Raw genomic sequence first — 20,731 nt, 5'->3', positions numbered from 1 at the left:
TAAACGGGGACAGCTAGCTGCTAATCGTTGATTTTGTTATTTGCCTTTCTGGTTGCCAATTCGAACATAAATGTTGGTATCCAAATGATATCATTAATTGACATTTTAACAGGGCCTTTTGCCTCTTGCGGCACAACCACAATGTAATGAAATATACAGAGGTACCACAGTACAAAATACTAAACTAAATTAATAACTAGCTTAAATCATAAATGTAAAAATACAAAAACAAAAATATAGTGTAATATAAAAATAAAAACTTACAAATAAATAAATATTACAGGCATCCTTACAAAAATTACCCTACAAATCCTCACAGTAAATTCAAGAAACCTTGTGTTGTAGGCACTCAGATAACGATAAAACATGTGCTCGTCACACAAATAAATGTCCTTACTAGGATTCGAACCCGGTACATAGGCAGGCTTTATAGTTAGGCAGGATCACTCTACTGACAAAGCCAGACTGGTCATATAATTAAGTATTTACAAAAACATACCTAATCTTAATTATAAAAATTAGGCAGTCACATATAATACCGGTCATATATTTAAGTATTTACCAAAAAAATCCTAATCCTAATTATAAAATTAGGCAGTCACATATATGTTATTGAACAATCTAACACAAATAGAGTTTTTTCCCTAGTCAGCTCAATAAAGCTTATGTTTTGGGTACAACATGACACAATAATTAAAACATTAGTTGTTATACCCAGAAACCGTGAGAGCCTGCTATTTAGTATAAAAAGATTAAATATTCGTTTCTAATGTATCATGATTACTTTTACTTTCTATAGGCACTGAAACCTAAAACTTAATCCTCCCGCGTTTTCATTAGATAAGCCTTTGTCGAAACCTTTCCAAACGTATCCAAGGTCTGCTCTCCATCAATAAAATTTACACGGAATAATTTATACTGCAAATTGGAGTCTCACGTAACCAAATACACAGGAAAGAGATACAGATAACCAATGTAATACAAATACAAATTTCTGGGAGATTTTGGCGGCGCGAGAAATAACTTTCAGGGCGATCCTCGGTCAAGCTACGTCTATTGAATATCAGCAGGCTAGTCACGCGGCCTACGTGACAAACAGCTAAAGGGCAGCGGTTTAGTGCGATCAACCTGCGACAAACATACATGTATTGTGTAAATAGGGATGTTGACATGAATCGCGAATATATAAAATTTTATGTTTTTACCATAGCAGGAAATATTAGAATGCTGAAAATCATATTTTGTAAGTATAAATATGCGTAATAAATTAATTAAAAATAATTAAAAGTACCTATTTAAAATAATGCCCAGCATCACGTGACTGCAAACGCAAATCGGAGCGCGTGACGTCACGGCGTTAGAAACACGCACAGACAAGTTTGCAAGCCTGGTGGTCCTCTGGCACCGACAGTCGTTTGTTTATCACCTCGTTACGTCATCCAGATCACGTGACAGCTTGGAGCGTTTTTGCGCGAAATTTAAACACGTCTAAACTAATGAACGTCGATTTTTTATTAAAAAATTATGAATAAAATTTTTAAGTTTGCAATAATTATGTGTCTATTTATAAAATGAAAACAGTTCAAAAAAATAGTCAACATCCCTATTCTAGTTATCGTGGGTTCAAGCCACAGCTTTGGATTGCCGGTTCAACGTGCTACCAATTCCAATAGCTAACCGTGCTTTTACATTGTATAGACTTTGGAAATGGGCTGATTTTTATTTGGTTGTCTTTTTGCCGTCAGTTTTCGATAAAATTTATTTATAAATAACATAAAAAAACCGCAACATAATAATAATCGGCCAAAATAATCTTGGTCATTGGTCCCGTTTTTACTTTTGATATAATATCTACTATTTAAAGTTTGAGTTTGGAATAAAACCATTTTTCATCATATTTCTAACCGTAAACTACATAATTTATTATCAGCTTCTCTGATTTTTCCATCCAAAAGTCATGTAAAGGTTGTCAGTCCATGAGTTACAAGGTAGACGAGGCTGCGTTTGTAATATTAAAATAACTAGAGACTACCTATAGATATTTAAATTCTCATCAAAAATAAATCAAGAAAAACATAATTGAAAACCTATGCGTTTTATTCTTTGAGGCTTACTTTCAATTATATAACTTGTACGGCTACCATCAGATTGACATTGAGATATACGCTAGCGTGTGCGTAACTTACTTTCTATGCATCTCGCTCGTACTCGCATATTAGTGCTAAGGCAGTCGTGGTAAGGCTACTAAGCATCGTTAAAATTCAAAACAATACGTAAACTTTATCATTATTCAAACAGTCCAGGTCCACTTTCAACTGTCTACTTTTAATTTTATCAACAGTTTTTACGGCCGGGTATAAACTTCCCGTTTTAAAAATCTGCCGGGCATTATGTAAAGCAGTGCATAGGGCCGAGGCTATGGCCGCAGCAGCTGCTACCGTTCCGGCTAATTAACTTTCCTCAAGGAAATATGCCAAAAAAACTCGCCACATAAATTATCTCTACTACACGCTTAAATTGGAAGTGTAATATAATAATCTGCAGTGCTTAACATAAATGGACGCAACATAAAAATATTGCTTTATTTCGTTTTTGTCGGTGTAATATTAGTAAGGCTAAATAGGTAACCTAGAAAAGCGTGAAAATTTTATTCTCTTGAAAAGTGTTTTTGTTTAGTTATTGCGATTGGGTGACCAAAGTGGAAAGCGCTAACACGTTTTTAGGTAATACCTAATCTGAAATATGTACCTACGTACTAAAGAGAACGTGGCCAAGTCTTCCGACCTCGGCCACCGGAGGGCTTTGTGGGTTGGAAGGCACCATTCGTCCTTAGTTGGTAATTGAAAGTATTAAAACAACAATCATTTATTTTACATTAAAATTCAATGAAAAAAATTTAATTAACACTTTAGTAAATAACAAAATAATTAGTTAATTTAACCTAATAAATATGAAATAAATAAATATAGGACATTATTGACAAACGGTCCAATTCGAGTTTTAGTTACTTTTGGGCCTTCTAGCTCCATAATCCTTTCATGATTCCTGCTCATGTAATAACTTAAAAAATATAAAGAGTCTCGACTACGTTTTTACCTAACTTCATTTAAATTAGAACACATGTACTTAAGTTATCACGGAACAAACAATAAAAAATTAAATAACTTCTAAATTCCGGGAAGTGTCCCTAGATAGGTATATCCCAAGTCGAATGTAACAACTTTAAGCGATAAACAATTTAAAAGTATTTCTAATGACACGTCCGCTTGTGCCCAAAAAATATTGCAAAAATTTGTTCCAATAACCAAATCTATACCCCGTCATCGGAAACACGTTTTTAATTTCGCACCAACACAAACAACAAACAGAACCTTAAAAGCAGAATTTATTAAGTCTCACCATCCGGCCGTCCGCCTTCGCCCAAGTTACCCGGCAAATTAAGTTTGTAATATTTAATAGGTTAAGAACAAATCAATGCGATCCGATTCCGATTAAAGGGAAATGCAATCGTTTTTCAATTATATTTCCCATTTCGCAGTAAGGTTTCTCAAATTTCCCAATTTACTTTTGCGCTTTTTGTAGAAGCACAGGTAAGCAAAGACGATAACAGTTATTTAATTAGGTCCATTTATATTCCCTTTAGCAAATCTCTTACCTACTCAATGTTAACCGACCAAGGTATAAATTTTATTTTTGTGTAGGTTAGTGTCAACGAAGGAATTTGTGATGCCATTTTGTGATGGAAGAACAAATATCAAAATATACAAACACTCATTTATAACAATTATAACACAATAATTTAATACCTCCTACAATCACATTGTATTACTGAACAGAAATAGATCAAAAATATTAATAGTACCTTTAAGCATGTTGGCAAAACAGTGGCAATAAAATCTCAATCTTATCACGTAGCATTTAAGTGTAAAATGGTAAAAACCAAGTAATGATTATTTGTAAGTGGCTTTTTGATCGACAGCAATTCCCGCCGCACCTCAGAACAATGCGCCTTTGTGGCAACACTCGAGCACCTCTTTCGCGCTGTTCCTATAAAAGAATCGAGGGCCCTTCCGCAAGTGGCTAGTTAAGGTTTATGCATCGATGATCTGATTACGTGCCGAGTCTTTTGTCGTCAGAACGAGGCATTGTTTCAGCTGTGAGTACACTTAATGGTATAACTACATTTTAGCTCATGCATACGCATAACCGAATCTTTTAGTGTGCAATGCTAGTAAGTAAAATTATCAGAAACTAAGCTTACTTAGATAAAAAAAACTATTGAATATAACATATTATAACATAATTGATTAGTATTAAGTACCTATCTATTACATAAAGTTACTTAATACTTATCTATTTAACAGCTTCGATTTTTTTTAAGTGGTTTTATATACTTAATTTATACACAATTACGAGTAACCTTGATGTTTATTCGACTTTTAGACATGTAAATCGGCAACATGTACTTACGGGTTTTAGAACAATAGCCTTACAAAGATTCGTTCTATAGAAGTCGATTATGTTTCATTATCATTGAATAGTATACTTTGGCCATATTAATTACGTTTGAGTGAACAACATTCAGTAAAGGACGATTCTGAGGAAGACCGAACTTTATTACTTCATCCAACAATCCTAGAGTACACATGAAGCAAACCTTTCTGTACGCAGTACTGTGGATAATAATGTGGCATATTTCGATTATATAGAGATTTTAAATCAAACCACATTATAGCTATTGTAATACTAAAACAATTTAAGAAAGTGAGAGAAATAGAATTAGAGTGAAACGCCCGCCCGTTCACGATAAGAAAATGCCACCAAATCAAATATCGTTTCAGGAGCTAAAGAGCCAGGAGAAGAGACTGTACATTCAAGACGATGCAATCTTCATTAAATACTTGAAGTAGAGATTTTCTGCAATTTTTTTATTTATTTAATAATCTTTTACTTCTCTTTTAAAAATACGTTCAAAATAATTTATTTAAATGTACAATTAATACCTTTAAAAAAATATTCGTTGTGACGTACTTACTGGCTTTTGACGCCACGCCCAAAATCACGCGCGATGACCTATTTTCAGCGTTGTTAAGACCTATCTTAACAAGTAGCAGATAAGTAGGTATTAGCATACCTAAGTACCTACTTACCTAATCTAGACAGATTAAGTCTCTCAATCGTCCTATGATATGTAAAGGTGACATCTACCGAAACTATTGTGTACTAGTTTAAGTGCTCAATAAGCTGTTAGCTATGTCAATGTATGTAATAGTTCCTAACCAATCCGTAGTGTCATAGTGTGGCGCTGTACTTTACTATATAAGCTTCTACATGTATGTAGATAAGCCCACTTTTTCTAACCAGCCTTCTGTAAAACATTAAATTAAGATATCAGATTCTCTGCTTTCATTTGGTCGCCATTACCTCCAACGCTGAACATAATGGTGACCCCTAGTTTAAATCGCGGTTAATCTCAGTACTTTAAAGCGAATCGCTAGTAAATTTAGTAAAATTTGCGAGCCGGTACGTCGAGGAATCGCCGCGTATCCTGATTTAGGCCGGGAGAGCAACGTTACCACGTAGGCAGCAACCGCGTGGGGCTCCGCCGACCTGAAGAAGCTGAAGAGGTGACTAGGAGGCGACCACACCACTCGATCGAGCGGCCTGAGCCAACGCGACAGGCGCCGACCGAGCCACCAAAGCGGGACCACGTGCGTGGCACCGCAGCCGCAGCAGGGAACGGCTACCGCAAGTACCAAAGGGACCACGTGGGTGGTACCACACCAGAGGCAGAAGGAGCGCCCAAGCGAGGGCAATCACCAAGCTACGCCACGCGCACGAGCATCAATCGAGAAGGCAAGTGAGCTGGCATTCCCTAACCTATCTACCAAATCTCCCTACCAAATTTAATTGTAATCGATTTATTTCCTACAAATTGTAAATTGTAATCGTTCTTAATCATGTTAGAAACTTCCAAAAACACTCTAGAAGAGTTAGAAATTAGGCAGTTAAAAAATAGACGAGGTGTCTGTAAGCGAAAATTAACTGTATTTAATAAATTTATAGAAAGAATCGACTCAAGTGCATTGACGGCCGAAATAATTGTAGACATAAGCTTAAGACTAGAACAATTACCAAAGTTATACAATGATTTCTCTGAGATACAGGACCGGATCGAGACACTGTGCAGCGACGAAGGGGACATCGAAGCCCACGAGGCCGAGCGTATGTCATTTGAGGACACATTTTACCGACTTAGCGCTAAGGGCAAGCTGCTGGCGAAGGTAGATACCGATTCAACACCAAATGACCATAGTCCGCAAGCCCCGCCGCAGCAACCCCTCGGTGAGTCGATAAAATATCCCGAAATTAGCCTCCCTAGCTTCGACGGAGACCTAACACAGTGGCTGCAATTTCGAGACACATTTGATGCCCTAGTCAACCAAGCTAGCTTAGCACCGATCGTAAAATATAAGTACCTACGCAGTTGTTTACAAGACGGCGCACTTGAGGTAATTAGTTCGCTCGATTTCTCCGAGGACGCGTACATGCTCGCGTGGCAGATGCTTTGTGAACGTTATAATAATCCTAAACGTTTAGTCACCAACCACATGCGAGCCTTGTTCGACGTGGAACCGGTACCGTCAACTCCTTCGGGTCTAAGAGGTCTGTGCGATAATATTTCCAAACATTTGAGATCTTTGCGCTTATTAAATGTACCTACCGAAAATTGGGATCTCGCAATTATTCACATGTTAGTTAAAAAGTTAGACAGTCGATTGCAATCAAAGTGGGAAAACAGTGTTGATTTGAGAAAATTGCCTTCGTTGCAGGATTTCAAAACCTTCCTAAAGAACCGAGCTGACCGGCTGGAAGCGACCAGCCCAGCAGTACCATCGGACGCACCCAGCACTTCCAAGAAGGCCATGGTAACCACGTCCGAACCTATCAAGGTAACCTCCAAACAGTTTAAATGTAACCAGTGTCCGTATTGTTCGAGTACGCATTATATTAATCAGTGTCCAAAGTTTAGTGCATTAAACGTTATCGCGCGCATCCGAGCCGTGAATAAATTACGATTATGCTTTAATTGTTTGTCCGGAACGCATGTCTTAACAAACTGCAGGGCCAGTACATGTCGAGTATGTAAGGGCAAGCATCATACGTTACTACACAAACCAAATACCAACACTCATGTAGGTAGTAACCCCGTACCAACGCGATTACCAATATCAACGTTAATCGACGAACAACCGAGTTCTAGTCAAATCGAGACTACCTTGTCGAATAACACTTTAATCGAAAAACAAATAAACAATGCGCGAAATAGGTCAGTTTTCCTTACAACAGCCCAAGTGCTCGTTAGGGATAAGCATAACAATGTGCATAAAATGAAGGCATTTTTAGACAATGGCTCGCAAGAAAATTTCATTACCGAAAACGCGGCCAAAAAGTTACAATTAAACAAGGAACAACTTGCCTTAAATGTCATAGGTTTCAATGAAAAAGTGTCTAGCCTTTTAGAATCGTGTGACGTAACATTGCATTCCTTAGACGGAACCTTTACAACGAATTTGTCCTGTTTTATTACGCCTATAATTTGTACTACCAACATTTTAATACCAAACGTGCAACGTTGGCACATTCCGTCGCGTTATAAATTAGCTGATGACGAGTTTAACTTAGCTCAAGATGTAGATTTGCTTATCGGTGGGGAGATATTCTTTGATTTACTTCTTACCGGTAAATACAAGCTCGGGCCCGGATTACCGGTTCTGAGACGCTCGCGATTAGGATGGATAGTCACGGGTTCCGTACAAAAAAAAACCGAGTCTGCCATTCAATGTAAAGTTACAGTAGAAACTCAATTAAAAAAGTTTTGGGAAATAGAGGAGGGTTCCGCACCAAATTTACCCTATGATGAAAAACAATGTGAGGATATATTTCTGAAAACTCACACTCACAACTCTGAGGGTAATTTCGAAATAGAACTTCCATTAAAGCAGCCACCTACCAAGTTAGGTCAATCTAGGCACATAGCATATCGGAGGTTCAAAACATTAGAATCCAAGTTCGAGCGGAACCCCGAATTTAAAGATAAATATGTGAATTTCATGCGCGAGTTCGAACAAGCTGGCCATATGATTCAATTACAAGATAATTATGATGGCCCATGTAATTTTCTACCCCACCAAGCTGTTTTTCGCGACTCCCCCTCAACCCCTATTCGAATTGTTTTCGACTGCTCATGCAGAACTGATAACGGCATTTCTTTGAATGATATCCAATACAAAGGCTCAATAATACAGGACGAACTCATAAATATACTTCTACGATTCCGAAAATACCAATATGTTATTAACGCTGACATACAAAAAATGTACAGATGTATTTATGTTAAACCAAATCAACAATACCTACAATGCATATTTTGGCGGGAAAATACTCACCAACGACTCCAAATTTATATGCTGACCACATTAAGTTTCGGCTTAAAGTCAGCACCACATATTGCAACCAGATGTTTGTTACAATTGTCAAACGAAAACCAACACACATTTCCAGCAGCTGCAGAGGCCATAGCGAACCAGTTCTACATGGACGATTTTATCGCCGGCGGCGACGACGAGAATCAGGTAGCTGAAACTGCATCACAGGTGAACGAGATCCTGCGGGGAGCCAACTTCACGCTGCGGAAATGGAAGTCCAATTCCGAAGTCATCATAAAACGGGTGAGCGAAACACACACACACCAAAACACACACACAACCGAATTTGGAGATAAAACACATAAGGTCCTGGGTTTAGCGTGGTCTAGTGACTCAGATGAGCTTATGTATACCATTAAAGAAAACCAAATTTCACACCCAATCACCAAAAGAAAGGTACTAGGGGTAATTTCGTCCATTTTCGACCCCCTAGGCTTGACGGGACCAGTAATTGTAGTAGCCAAAATATTTATTCAAAAATTATTTAAGGCTCAATTAGATTGGGATACCGAATTAACACAAGACTTGATCCAAGAATGGAACACATTCTATCGAGACTTGTTTTTATTAAACCAATTGAAAATTTCGAGATGTACAGTCATACCCAATTATGTAACGATACAAATTCATGGGTTCTGTGACAGTAGTATTAAAGCCTATGGCGCTGCCATCTATATACGATCAAGCGATAGAGTAGGAAACGTACAAGTTCACCTACTTTACTCAAAATCAAAAATAAGTCCAATACAACCCCAAACTATTCCAAATTTGGAACTTTGTTCCAGTTTACTGCTCGCGACACATGTCGACAAAATAAAACGAGCATTAAAATGTGACGTTTCCGGAATCAACCTGTGGTCAGATTCAAAAATAACATTATGTTGGATAAAAAATAGTAACCCTAAATTAACTTGTTTTGTTAGTAACAGAGTCACAAAAGTATTATCACTTACAAACAAGCACGAGTGGTCATGGGTCCGCTCGGAGGATAACCCCGCCGACCTTTTGTCCCGAGGGGTAGCACCAGGCAAGCTGGAAACCAACCAGTTATGGTGGTCTGGGCCGGCGTGGTTGACCCAAAGTCCGGACACATGGCCGACCCACGATTCTGAGTCACTAAATCATGCACCCGAGGCCGAGAGCGACGTAAACATAACTCTCACCTTGGCTATTAGCACAGAATCTAACGACACGATACAATATCTTTTCCACAGGTGGTCAAGCGATAAAACACTTATTCATGTATTAGCATACATACTTCGATTTATATATAATACAAAAAATAAAACTCGAACAATTAATCCAAATAATAAATTATCAGGACCATTGTCCGTAGAAGAATTAAAAAAATCGGATCACGCATTAATTAGACATGCACAAATGGAATCATTCCCACACGAATATAAATTATTGCAAAACAATAAACCGGTTCTTAACAAATCAAAAATATTATCTTTACACCCATTCATGAAGGACGGACTCGTTCGCGTAGGCGGACGAATCGGTCTTTCGCATTATGCATATGAAAAAAAAACATCCTTTAATATTAAGTCACGAGCACGCGCTTACCAAACTACTGATGGCAAACGCACATATACGTACTCTGCACGCTGGCCCTCAGTTATTACTTTCAACTATTCGCGAGCGCATCTGGCCAACAAAAGGTAGGATGTTAGCCTCGAAAATTGTAAATAAATGCGTTCCGTGTTTTAGAGCAAATCCAAAGACTACTAACCCTATAATGGGAAACTTACCCCCCTCAAGGGTAAATCCTTCCCCCCCCTTTGCTATCACGGGTATCGATTATGGAGGACCTTATAACATTAGAGATAGGACAGGGCGTGGTTACAAGGTCTCTAAGTGCTATATAGCAGTGTTTATTTGTTTTGCAACAAAGGCAATTCATCTCGAATTAATTACAGGGCTCGAGTCAGCCAATTTCCTGGCGGCGCTGCGACGATTCATCGCCAGGAGAGGTAAACCGAAGGAGTTGGTGAGTGACAATTCAACAACCTTTCATGGGGCTAGTAACGAGCTAAAAGATTTACAAAAATACCTACAGGACAGCTCGAGCGAGCTAGTATCTCATTGCGCAGACGAGGGCATAAAATGGAGTTTTATTCCTGTCTATACACCTCATATGGGGTCCCTATGGGAATCTAGTATAAAACTTACCAAATATCATTTAAAAAGAGTGTTAGGGTTATCTTTGTTAACTTACGAACAATTTGTATCAATCCTATATCAGGTAGAATCTATGGTAAATTCTAGGTCCCTTACCTAGTTCAAATCCTGACTATCCTGTCCTTACGCCAGCTCACTTTTTAATTGGAAAAGCACCAAATTCACTTCCGGACGAAGATTATAACCATGTACCAAAGAACCGATTAACTCACTATCAACTTTTGCAACAAATCACGCAGGACTTCTGGCGGCGCTGGTCACGTGACTACATCGGAACGCTGCAGGAACGCACGAAGTGGAGGAGCGCGCGCGGCCCAAGCCTCGCAGTCGACACCGTCGTCCTGGTACGAGACGAGCGTCTGCCGCCCTGCCGGTGGAGGCTGGGCAAGATCGTCGCGACGCAGCCGGGCCGGGATGGCGTCACCAGGGTGGCCGTCATCCGAACCGCCAGAGGGGACATCCAACGCGCGTTCAATAACATTTGTCCATTACCTACTTCGGGTGAAGTCATATAAGTAGTAAATACCTACCAACAGTACCAACCTAATGTAAAGTTCAAATAATTATAACTAAGTGTCAAATAAGTATAATTAAGTACCTAAATTACCTTACTTACCTAGTACCTATGTACATAATTAGAATACCTACTCCCTATTTAAAATAAAAATCATTTCCTATTGTTGTTTCATTTATAAGAATGGGCACAGATCTAATTAAAATTTAAGTAATTACCTAACTATAACTCGTAACAAAGAACTCTGCCCATCCTTACTGATAGGTAAAATGTATAAAGCCTATTCTTTGAAATACCTAATGTTACTCATAAAACATTAACTATTTCAAGGGGTGGCAAAATGTTAAGACCTATCTTAACAAGTAGCAGATAAGTAGGTATTAGCATACCTAAGTACCTACTTACCTAATCTAGACAGATTAAGTCTCTCAATCGTCCTATGATATGTAAAGGTGACATCTACCGAAACTATTGTGTACTAGTTTAAGTGCTCAATAAGCTGTTAGCTATGTCAATGTATGTAATAGTTCCTAACCAATCCGTAGTGTCATAGTGTGGCGCTGTACTTTACTATATAAGCTTCTACATGTATGTAGATAAGCCCACTTTTTCTAACCAGCCTTCTGTAAAACATTAAATTAAGATATCAGATTCTCTGCTTTCATTTGGTCGCCATTACCTCCAACGCTGAACAAGCGTTGAACAAAAAGTATAAATAATGGAGACACAGTTTTGTAGGTACCTAGGAATATTTTATTGGAAATATCCTTCACATCAATAATGTTTAATTTTAATTTCTTAAGCGAGGTTTAGACTAGCAAGAACTTGCATGCAATTTTTGTTACATTGCGGTATCTGATAAAGATTTTGAATGCAGTTTACCTCAGTAGTCAGCAATGTAACGTAAATTGCATGCAAGTTCTTGCTAGTCTAAACCTCGCTTTAAATATTGATACTTTTTTGAGGTATTGGGGAAATAAGAAATATGTCTTTTTAGGGTTCCGTACCCAAAGGGTAAAAACGGGACCCTATTACTAAGACTCCGCTGTCCGTCTGTCCGTCTGTCCGTCTGTCTGTCTGTCACCAGGCTGTATCTCATGAACCGTGATAGATATACATTTTTAAGGTTTTTACTTAAAAATGGACTGAGTGCATACATTTTAGCAGTTTATTTCAAGCCTACAAACAAAGCATTAGGTGTAACTCTTATTGGCAACGGATCACATTGCCTTTTATCTTCTTTTTGGGTTTTTTTTTCCTGAACAGAATCATTACCACTATTGGCCGAGAAGCGCTATTGAAGACTTTTACTCACGACCTTCCACATTTTTAGGGTTCCGTACTCAAGGGGTAAAAACGGGACCCTATTACTAAGTATCCGCTGTCTGCCTGTCTGTCTGTCTGTATATCTGTCTGTCTGTCTGTCTGACTGTCTGTCTGTCCGTCTGTCACCAGGCTGTATCTCATTAACCGTGATAGCTAGACAGTTGAAATTTTCACAAATGATGTATATTTCTGTTGCCGCTATAACAACAAATACTAAAAAGTACGGAACCCTCATTAGGCGAGTCCGACTCGCACTTGGCCGGTTTTTTTTTCCTTTTTTTGTAATTTTTTTTTTTGTGGGAATAAACGCTTCGAATACATTTTATAAACATCATTCCGAATAGAATGAGCGCATGAATCACACGCATTTTTAGGAGTAGTATCTTTATTTGTCACCAGTTTGAACTTGTGGACCAGACTATACCACAATACTGTGTAACATATTTCAATTTATCCTGTTTGTGGCTGTATATTTATGAAATCATTTAGCGGCTGTCTAGACACCGCCCCGACTTTATAACAACATTAATTTTAACTGCCGTGACGATAAAAAATGCACTTATGTTGTGGTATAACATAAAGCGCTGAGCGAGTTAAATAATTATACTATTGCACACAATTTTTCATTGAGTTTTGGTGGAAAGAAGACCGTATGGTTTGTTAATTTAATAATGACGCCAAAAATGTTGGTTACCAAATTAAGGTGTCAGAAAAAACTCGGCCGTAGCGTCCCCCACGTCCGTAGCCTACAGGCATAGAGCGGTATCTGTGTGTTTCCAGTATTGTATATATTATTATCGTGTATCGTAAATAGTATCAATACTCGTCATGAAGTCCAATCCGCCAATTTAAGCGTAGATTTTAATAAGAATTAAAATCTCTTAGTTTCGATATCTGATGAGATTCTCTCGCTCGTTCTAATAGTAACAACATAACTCATCTACCCTCAATAATGTGGAACAAAAACTCTCAAATATGTTTTTTCGTTTGTGTGCGGGACTGCCATATACAGATTAACAGATACACATATTAAGGTGCAGTAAGTTCGTGTTCTTCTCTCTCTCACTGAGCGTAAGCCTGAGCGAGATGGAAGTGCGTGCCCGGGAGCGCGGATATCATATTTTTTTAATTTTAATTTTTTGTGAATTTTATATAAAAAAAGTAATCGCTGAATTCCCTCTAGCATAATATTGTTCATTTTTAGAAATAATTTTGATATGTTTAGCTTTTGTGCAACATTTATTATAATTTTTTAAAGTGCAACCTATGTTCGTGATTTTTTCTATCGAGCGAAATTAAGTCGGTCAGGATTCGAATCGCTGAAGTCCCTCGAGAAAGGCCTCAAGATTGCTAATTAAATTTATGGCAGCCGTATTTCAATCCAAAAAAGCGTTACTGCTTTTAAAAAATCTTTTTTCTGAACTTTAAAAGAAGCTTTCTTTTTTCTTCGTAAATAAGTTCCGGGTAAAGTTCTTCTTATTTTTAATTACCTTTAAAATGTGAATACAAAGATTTGTCAGCTACTATAAACAGATTTAAAACATGTTTATTATCTCGATTTAATCTCAAGTATTAAATTCTTTAAAATGCGTTAAGATTTCAGTGCATTACCTGAATAATAGACACAAATGCTGCCTTTCAGACAAGTATATTTTTAGGAAAAAAAGTAATGGTTTACCGATAAGTCCATCCTACAGTTCAAAAATACTAAAATTAATATATTTACCGCTATTCCATATATTTTACGGCACCCTCGCCATCCGTTTCGGCCATCGGCAACAGGGGAAATCAGAGTCCGACCGCTTATTATTCATGGCGCGGTAGATTTCATTATAGCCACACTGTCACCTTTATTACCTGATTAAAGTTGGACTTTTTTTGCTAATCAATGCACCTTGCCACTGGGATTCGCGACGATTTTTTGTGTGTCTGAAGAATTGGAGGAATTATGGACTGTGTGTTCGCTTGCAAGAAAACAATGTCGTGTATGATCAGAACCGTAAATAATATTGCCTAATCCAAAAAGAGATTATCGATTTTGTTAGGCAATTAGGCCCCCATGAAATCGAACGTCATGATCATGAATATTTTTATGTTAGTTTTCGTATACAAATAAAAACTAATTTCAACTTACATAACTAGCAAAGTAACGTCTGTTAAAATATCATTGTATGAAAAATTTGACAGGTATGTTTCGGGATACCAGCATAACAGCTGACGGCTCCTATTTTCCACATACTTACCACGATACCATTGCGTGATGCGTGTCAGCCTAAATATATAAAAAAAAAACATTTATTTCAAGCTATTTGGCTCATATATAACATTACAACATTACAATTAAAAATACAATTAACAATAAAATAATAAATCACACATTAAATTAATATGATGCGCCCCGCGTCGGCTTTAATAGTTCGATACTTAGGTACCTATTCCGAAGAACTTTTTGATTTGGTGCCATCGTCTCGTTTCTATCACCGCACCTCCCGCCAAAGAAGCAAAGCTCATCCTCACTTCTTAGCTACATGGCACACCAAGAATAAGCGGGCAACTCGCTCGTTTCTTCCCAAAACGTGCAGAATGTGGAATGAGTTGCCTCCTGAGGTATTTCCTTTGCGCTACGACATGGGATTCTTCAAGACGCGGGTATTTAGGGTTCTCAAGGCTCGGCAATGCTTAAGTGGCTCCTATGATGTTGCCATCAGGCGGCTCGTCTGCTCGTTTGCTGACTATCACATACAATATATATATATTCATATTTGTAGTGAAGTTATCTCATACGAGTACACATTATAAGAAGACTGCACGTCGTGTGTATGTGTTGGATGTTGAATGTATATCATATTAAAGAAACGTGTTTATCCGGCACTTTTACTGATCCTCTCAGTTGCTTTATTTAAACCGGGTTGTAGTGCCCTAGCCCAGATCCTGATAATTAATTAGGTCACTCGTCACGTGACGTGTACAGCGGGACAGTGACACACTAACGATGTTGCGTCACTGCTGCAATACTGCGGATCTGTTGGGAATACGGACGTTTTGGATATGTTACATAAGGCATCCATCTCGATATATGACCGAAGGGATGTTCGATGTTGTCAAAAGGTTCGAAGATGAGGATCACGTAATAAAAATGTAAAGATCTGCCCACGCTGCGATTTTTAGACCTCAAACAAGTTTTGAATCTAAATAGTGATATATGCGGTAGTATACACAAGATGAGTAGGCTAGTGCCTGATTATGGTGGCTTTTGTCCATGTTTTACTATGTGTTGAAGTTTTTATTGATTTCAACGCATATTTATTAACACCACAATAAAGTCATACTTTCACCAGCTATGTAGGCCAATTTCCTCCGATATACAACACAATACAATCTTATTTTTATATCAATTCGCTTATTTACTATATGTTCAAGACGTCTGAATTTGTATACTTAATTAGTTTGCATTTCTTACAGTAATGGACGAATCATGGGAAGTGCGCGTCCAAGCGACGCACGGCGTGACCGGCGGCGCGGCGGTGCTGACCTGCGCCGCGTCCACGCCGGTACGCGCACACGTCACCCTCACACGCTGGTTCCGCGACGGAGAGCCGCTGACTCACGTATCAGCGGAAGCTGGTGAGTAACAAATAAAAACAAATGTTTTGTTTGATGTTGTTGTTGTTAATCTTATAGTACCACAGTGGTACAGAGGGCCTTCTCAAGCTCACGCCACGTTCATCGTCGATCCCCAGCCGCGCTCTTAATTTCACTCCAGCCCATCTGAATGGCGTTCAGCTCCTGCACGAACAGAGTGCCGCACACGCACAGGACTACCTACTCGATCTATGTTTGCCTCCCGGCGGCTTCGTAGGCGGACAATGTCCCGATCCATCTCAACTTTCATGCCTCATGCCTAAGCTAACTCATGCTTTTGCAAAGGCTGGAAAGCAAGTGTGATCCTGAGCTAAGACCCATTTATGAATGAGGGACGATATGGAATAACGTTGAACGATCCATTCATTAAACCTGACTGCAGAACAAACTCTGAAAACCCGATTTCATGCACAGCTTGACAAGCTAGCAGAAATCATAGATGTACGAGTAATCATGAATTTATAATCCAAACCCCGGTCATATCCTTAATTATAACTTAATTATCCTTAAGAATAATATAATAACTATTTGATAATTTGAACCCCTGATTATGTGGTTCGGAACCCTTTCATAAAACCATATAAAGAGTGCTTAATTGTCATTACCAAACCTCGTTATCAATGTTACGATTCATTGAAAATTGTTGTGGCAAAAGTATCTTCCGTAGAGATCCCTAACTTCACCGTTGGTGCCCATCTTTGCCCAAGTACATACAATATTAAAATAGTAATATGGATTTATGTGTAGTAATCAGACTACACATAAATCCATGATAGCCATAACCCAGCAATGTTTGATGAGCGCAATGCATATCAATCATAATTATATCAATCAGGCTTCAAATCACGTCGCTCAACACACAAGTGATTGCACGAGTTTCCGCTTCAGTTACTAGTTCGCGTAATAGTTCCGCGGACACTCAGAGCTAGCTGAATATTGCATAGCAGACTAACTAGTTTAGAGTAATTTGACTTGAATATAATAATATTCAAGTCAAATTCAATAGAATATAAATAATAAAATAAATAAATCCATTTATTTCAGAGACAACATAGCTCCAACAATGTAAAAAGCAGAATTAAAAATGAAATAATAAACAATATTTGTTTTAAGTAACAAGCTAAAGCTAAAAATAATATTTAATGTCAATAGATAACATAATAAGTACCTATAATAATATAGTACCAAATAATCACTTCAGTTCTTCGCTTTTAGATTTGCTAGAGTAAAAGTAGAAATGATTAGATCTGAGCGCAGCACAAATTGATTTAGATTCGGTGTCGAGTTGATCGGTTCGCCGTAAAACTGCTCCTTCCACGGTTGTTCTGGAAACTTGCCAGTTCCTGCTAACTTTGTGAACGCAGTTATACTTTTGGTCAATGTAACGGAGAGCAGTTACTTTGTACTTAAATACTTATTAAATTTAAGAATAGTTACATGTAGCAAATTAAACATAATACTAGGTACATTTAATTTTATTAAAATATTTCTTCCAAATTTCGGAGCACTTATTTAACGTGACCCGGTTTATCCTTATGGTTCACCAGTACGTTAGCTGCACTATGTAGAATATTCATATATCATTACAGTCTGTCAAGTAAGCTTCAGACATGGGATTTAAAATAAACCGGCCAAGTGCGAGTCGGACTCGCGCACTTAAATATTATTTATTTTATTGTTATAGCAGCAACAGAAATACGTCACCTGTGAAAATTTCAACTGTTTAGCTATCATGGTTCATGAGATAATGCCTGTGGGCGCAGCACGGTTCCATTTTTGTCGTCTATTACTATGCCCGTCACTTTCGCACTTACATACTTGTTAGAACGTGACAGGCATGGTGACAAGCGATAAAAATGCGACCGTTCTACCCCCGCTGTTGACAGACAGACAGACGAACGGACAGTGCTGTGGCGTATTAGTAATAGGGTCCCGTTTTTACCCTTCGGGTACGGAACCCTAAAAAAGAGGGGTATTCAGACTTTAAAATCTAACTTAATTTGTTATTGATATTTTTTTTATTGATACAAAAAATTACACAGCAATACAGCGAACTAATACACTGTGAAATTTAAATCAGACAGTATTATACAGACTAGGTACATTATACGGTCTTAAGTAGAGGACAAACAGTAGGTACAAATGCAAAAATGAAAAACTAATACAAAACAGAAGATTCACGTTTATCCATCCTCTCACAGAACTTCATACACTCTTTATACAGATCCATCCAACTACTTGCAAATACATCACATTCCGGTGCTGATGCGAGGAGCGCGTTAATATGGATGGATGGATGTCGTTCGATACCTCCCCGAGGGGTGGTATGAGAGGCCGTGTCCTTCCGGCTGCGGCGGCTGTTGCGGGTCGCTCCCCACCGGTGTGGGGAGGTCAATCTTCGTCATTTGGGGGACGAATTGGCTGCTGGTGTGGGCTAGCTATTTGCTACCGATCGTTACCCAACCCCACGACCCCTAGCCCGGTGATACCGTTTGAGCGGGGCCAGAGCGCGTTAACATATTGAAGAGCGCGGACTAGTGGTGATTTGCCATGGGACACAGTGCGTGTTTTAGGCACAGCTAATAAGTGACGACTTCGCGGTCGGAAATTAAATTGGGCCTTAGCCATAGCAGGGACGAACAGGCGCACGACTTGTGCAACCAGTTCAGGGCAGTCCGAGTTTCCTCGTAGAATATTACAGGCCGAGGTCAAAAGCCCGTAGTTGCGTCTTACTTCTCAGGAATTAAACCCAAAACGCCAAGGAGGAACTTTGATGTGTACATATATGGGTAATACCCGTAAATCTTTTTGTACAAAAATCTCAGAAAGGCTTTCTGGATTTTTTCCAAAAGCAAGATGTGATATGATATAATAGCTTCCGTTATAAGTGCTGGAGATGTACAGCGAGTCATGTCAAGGTTGTAACTATACTTTAATAATAAATGAAAATGATTTTTTTAATTCTGAATATCGTCCAAAATGCATATTCTGAGTTAAAATGAAAAATAGTAGGAAAACTAACATTGCTCAAGCTAAAACTACAAGTAATCTATTTCTTTAGAAAAATGTGTAAGCTGATTGCACGATTTCCCAAAGTAGTATTAAATTCCAGCCAAGACGCGAATTATTGTCGGCGAGCAAGGGTGAAGCGGCGAAAATAGAGGATTTTTACGACGGCGACAAAGCTGTCCCGGGCAGAAACAAGCGATTTCTTTATGAGTTCTAATTCTCTTCAGAAATTCGATTAACGTTTCATTTCGGGGACGTTTCCTTTCTTTTTCGATTACGGGACACTTAATGAGTGATTAGAAATGTACAATTAAAATTTGGCTCCTTTGTCGCGGAGAAATTGACCGACTTTTATTTACACGCTTTGAAGATTGCTTTTGTTTTGGGTATACGCCGCTTGAGTTCTCTTCAATTGGGCACTTAGGTAGTGGCATTTGAATTATTTACGGGGTCAATGCGTGCTTAAAACAATATTGATTAATTCAATTGCACGATAGCGAAATATTTATACTGTTTCACTGTTAGGCTATTGAAAGCGTTTCAAACAAGGGGTTGTGCCTTTACTTATACGAAGTATGTTAAGAGCCCAATATTTTGTACTTTACATACCGTACCATAGGTACCGTAGGCTATGAGCGGATGCTAGTATAGAGATATTACATACGCGTTGTTTACCTTTAATATTTTTTATATGATTCAGTGTACTTGATAACCCTAATGAATAAGGTTTCTTAAAATTCAAGGGCCGAAGTTACAAAACGAGTAGTCGAGTTTTGTAAGTACAGGTCCGAGAATTGTACGTAAGACCTAGTTATGTTCCGTTGCACATAATAATTTTTCTAAGACAGCAACAACGCCAACAACACTTAAAATGATAAATAAAATCGAAGTAAGTACTAACGTAAAATTAAATCAATTTTTTTTGTAGATTTTCTGCTAAAAAATAAACTTAGTGTCTATATTATTCCGATAAAAACTGAAAAATAAAAATTTCAAAACGTCCTAAAAACCATTTGATTTATTCGAGAATTTTCAACCCTTAGAGTTAAAGAAACCCGGAAGAATTCCCTTTTTTCTAAAAGCCATGTTTTTTTTTCAGTGTTATTCGGAAAAAAAGCAATGTCACTTAGTGTCTATATTTTTCCGATAAAAACTGAAAATACGGAAAAAAACGAAAATTTCAAAACATCCTGAAAAAAACGATTTGATTTTTTCGAGAATTTGGTTTGACCAACTATACCTACCTACCTTGTGACCGCGTGTAAGGACCTTTTTCGACACGCATATATTATGTATGTTTTTGTAAAGTCCTACTCATAAAATACTTATGATCATAGGAAAGTTACATTAGTGTGATGTCCCTAATAGGTATGATGGGATATTATTCTATTATGAGAATTAACATTAGGTACAATATAATAGTGTTGACGTTTCGATTACCGATATCATTTCACCGAACAATACTATACTATACTACTATACCTTGTGTACTAATATCATCCAGAACTTAAATCCCCTAGACATAATTAATGTCATTGTTTGCTCTGTAATCCAGTTTGAGTAACTA

General features: G+C 38.0%; 2 protein-coding genes across 17 annotated transcripts in view; both read left to right on the top strand.

The window, feature by feature from the left end:
• The window catches only part of LOC134756196 (cell adhesion molecule Dscam2-like), a 224,288-nt gene that overhangs the window by 156,980 nt on the left and 46,577 nt on the right, over window positions 1-20,731 (top strand). Inside the window, exon 4 of the mRNA XM_063693024.1 lies at window positions 15,976-16,137. Within this exon, the coding sequence (XP_063549094.1) occupies window positions 15,976-16,137 (162 nt within the window). The remainder of the gene's footprint in view (window positions 1-15,975; window positions 16,138-20,731) is intronic.
• On the top strand, window positions 5,246-11,833 carry LOC134755630 (uncharacterized). Of its 16 annotated transcripts, none has more exons than XM_063692136.1 (4): window positions 5,246-6,345; window positions 6,834-6,953; window positions 10,412-10,482; window positions 10,913-11,833. In XM_063692136.1, the coding sequence occupies exons 1-4, from the start codon at window positions 6,307-6,309 to the stop codon at window positions 11,190-11,192; spliced, it is 510 nt and encodes a 169-aa protein (XP_063548206.1). In that variant the 5' UTR covers window positions 5,246-6,306; the 3' UTR covers window positions 11,193-11,833. The 16 variants fall into 16 exon arrangements, 14 of the variants coding, with proteins under 14 accessions (XP_063548206.1, XP_063548202.1, XP_063548194.1 ...); XM_063692138.1 differs by lacking the exon at window positions 5,246-6,345 and adding an exon at window positions 6,358-6,666 and having other exon boundaries at window positions 6,834-8,732; XM_063692132.1 differs by lacking the exons at window positions 10,412-10,482; window positions 10,913-11,833 and adding an exon at window positions 8,566-10,243 and having other exon boundaries at window positions 5,345-6,345.

Source organism: Cydia strobilella, chromosome 3 (assembly GCF_947568885.1).
Source record: "Cydia strobilella chromosome 3, ilCydStro3.1, whole genome shotgun sequence".
Lineage (NCBI taxonomy): Eukaryota > Metazoa > Arthropoda > Insecta > Lepidoptera > Tortricidae > Cydia > Cydia strobilella.
The sequence above is the reverse complement of the archived record's forward strand: the minus strand, read 5'-3'. Positions and strand labels throughout refer to the sequence as shown.

Bases quoted from the DNA above. Each gene is read 5' to 3' on its own strand.
- LOC134755630 (XM_063692124.1), top strand. From the start codon at position 6,307: ATGACCATAGTCCGCAAGCCCCGCCGCAGCAACCCCTCG. The intron at 6,346-6,833 runs GTGAGTCGATAA...CCTTCGTTGCAG, and splicing joins CCCGCCGCAGCAACCCCTCG to GATTTCAAAACCTTCCTAAA.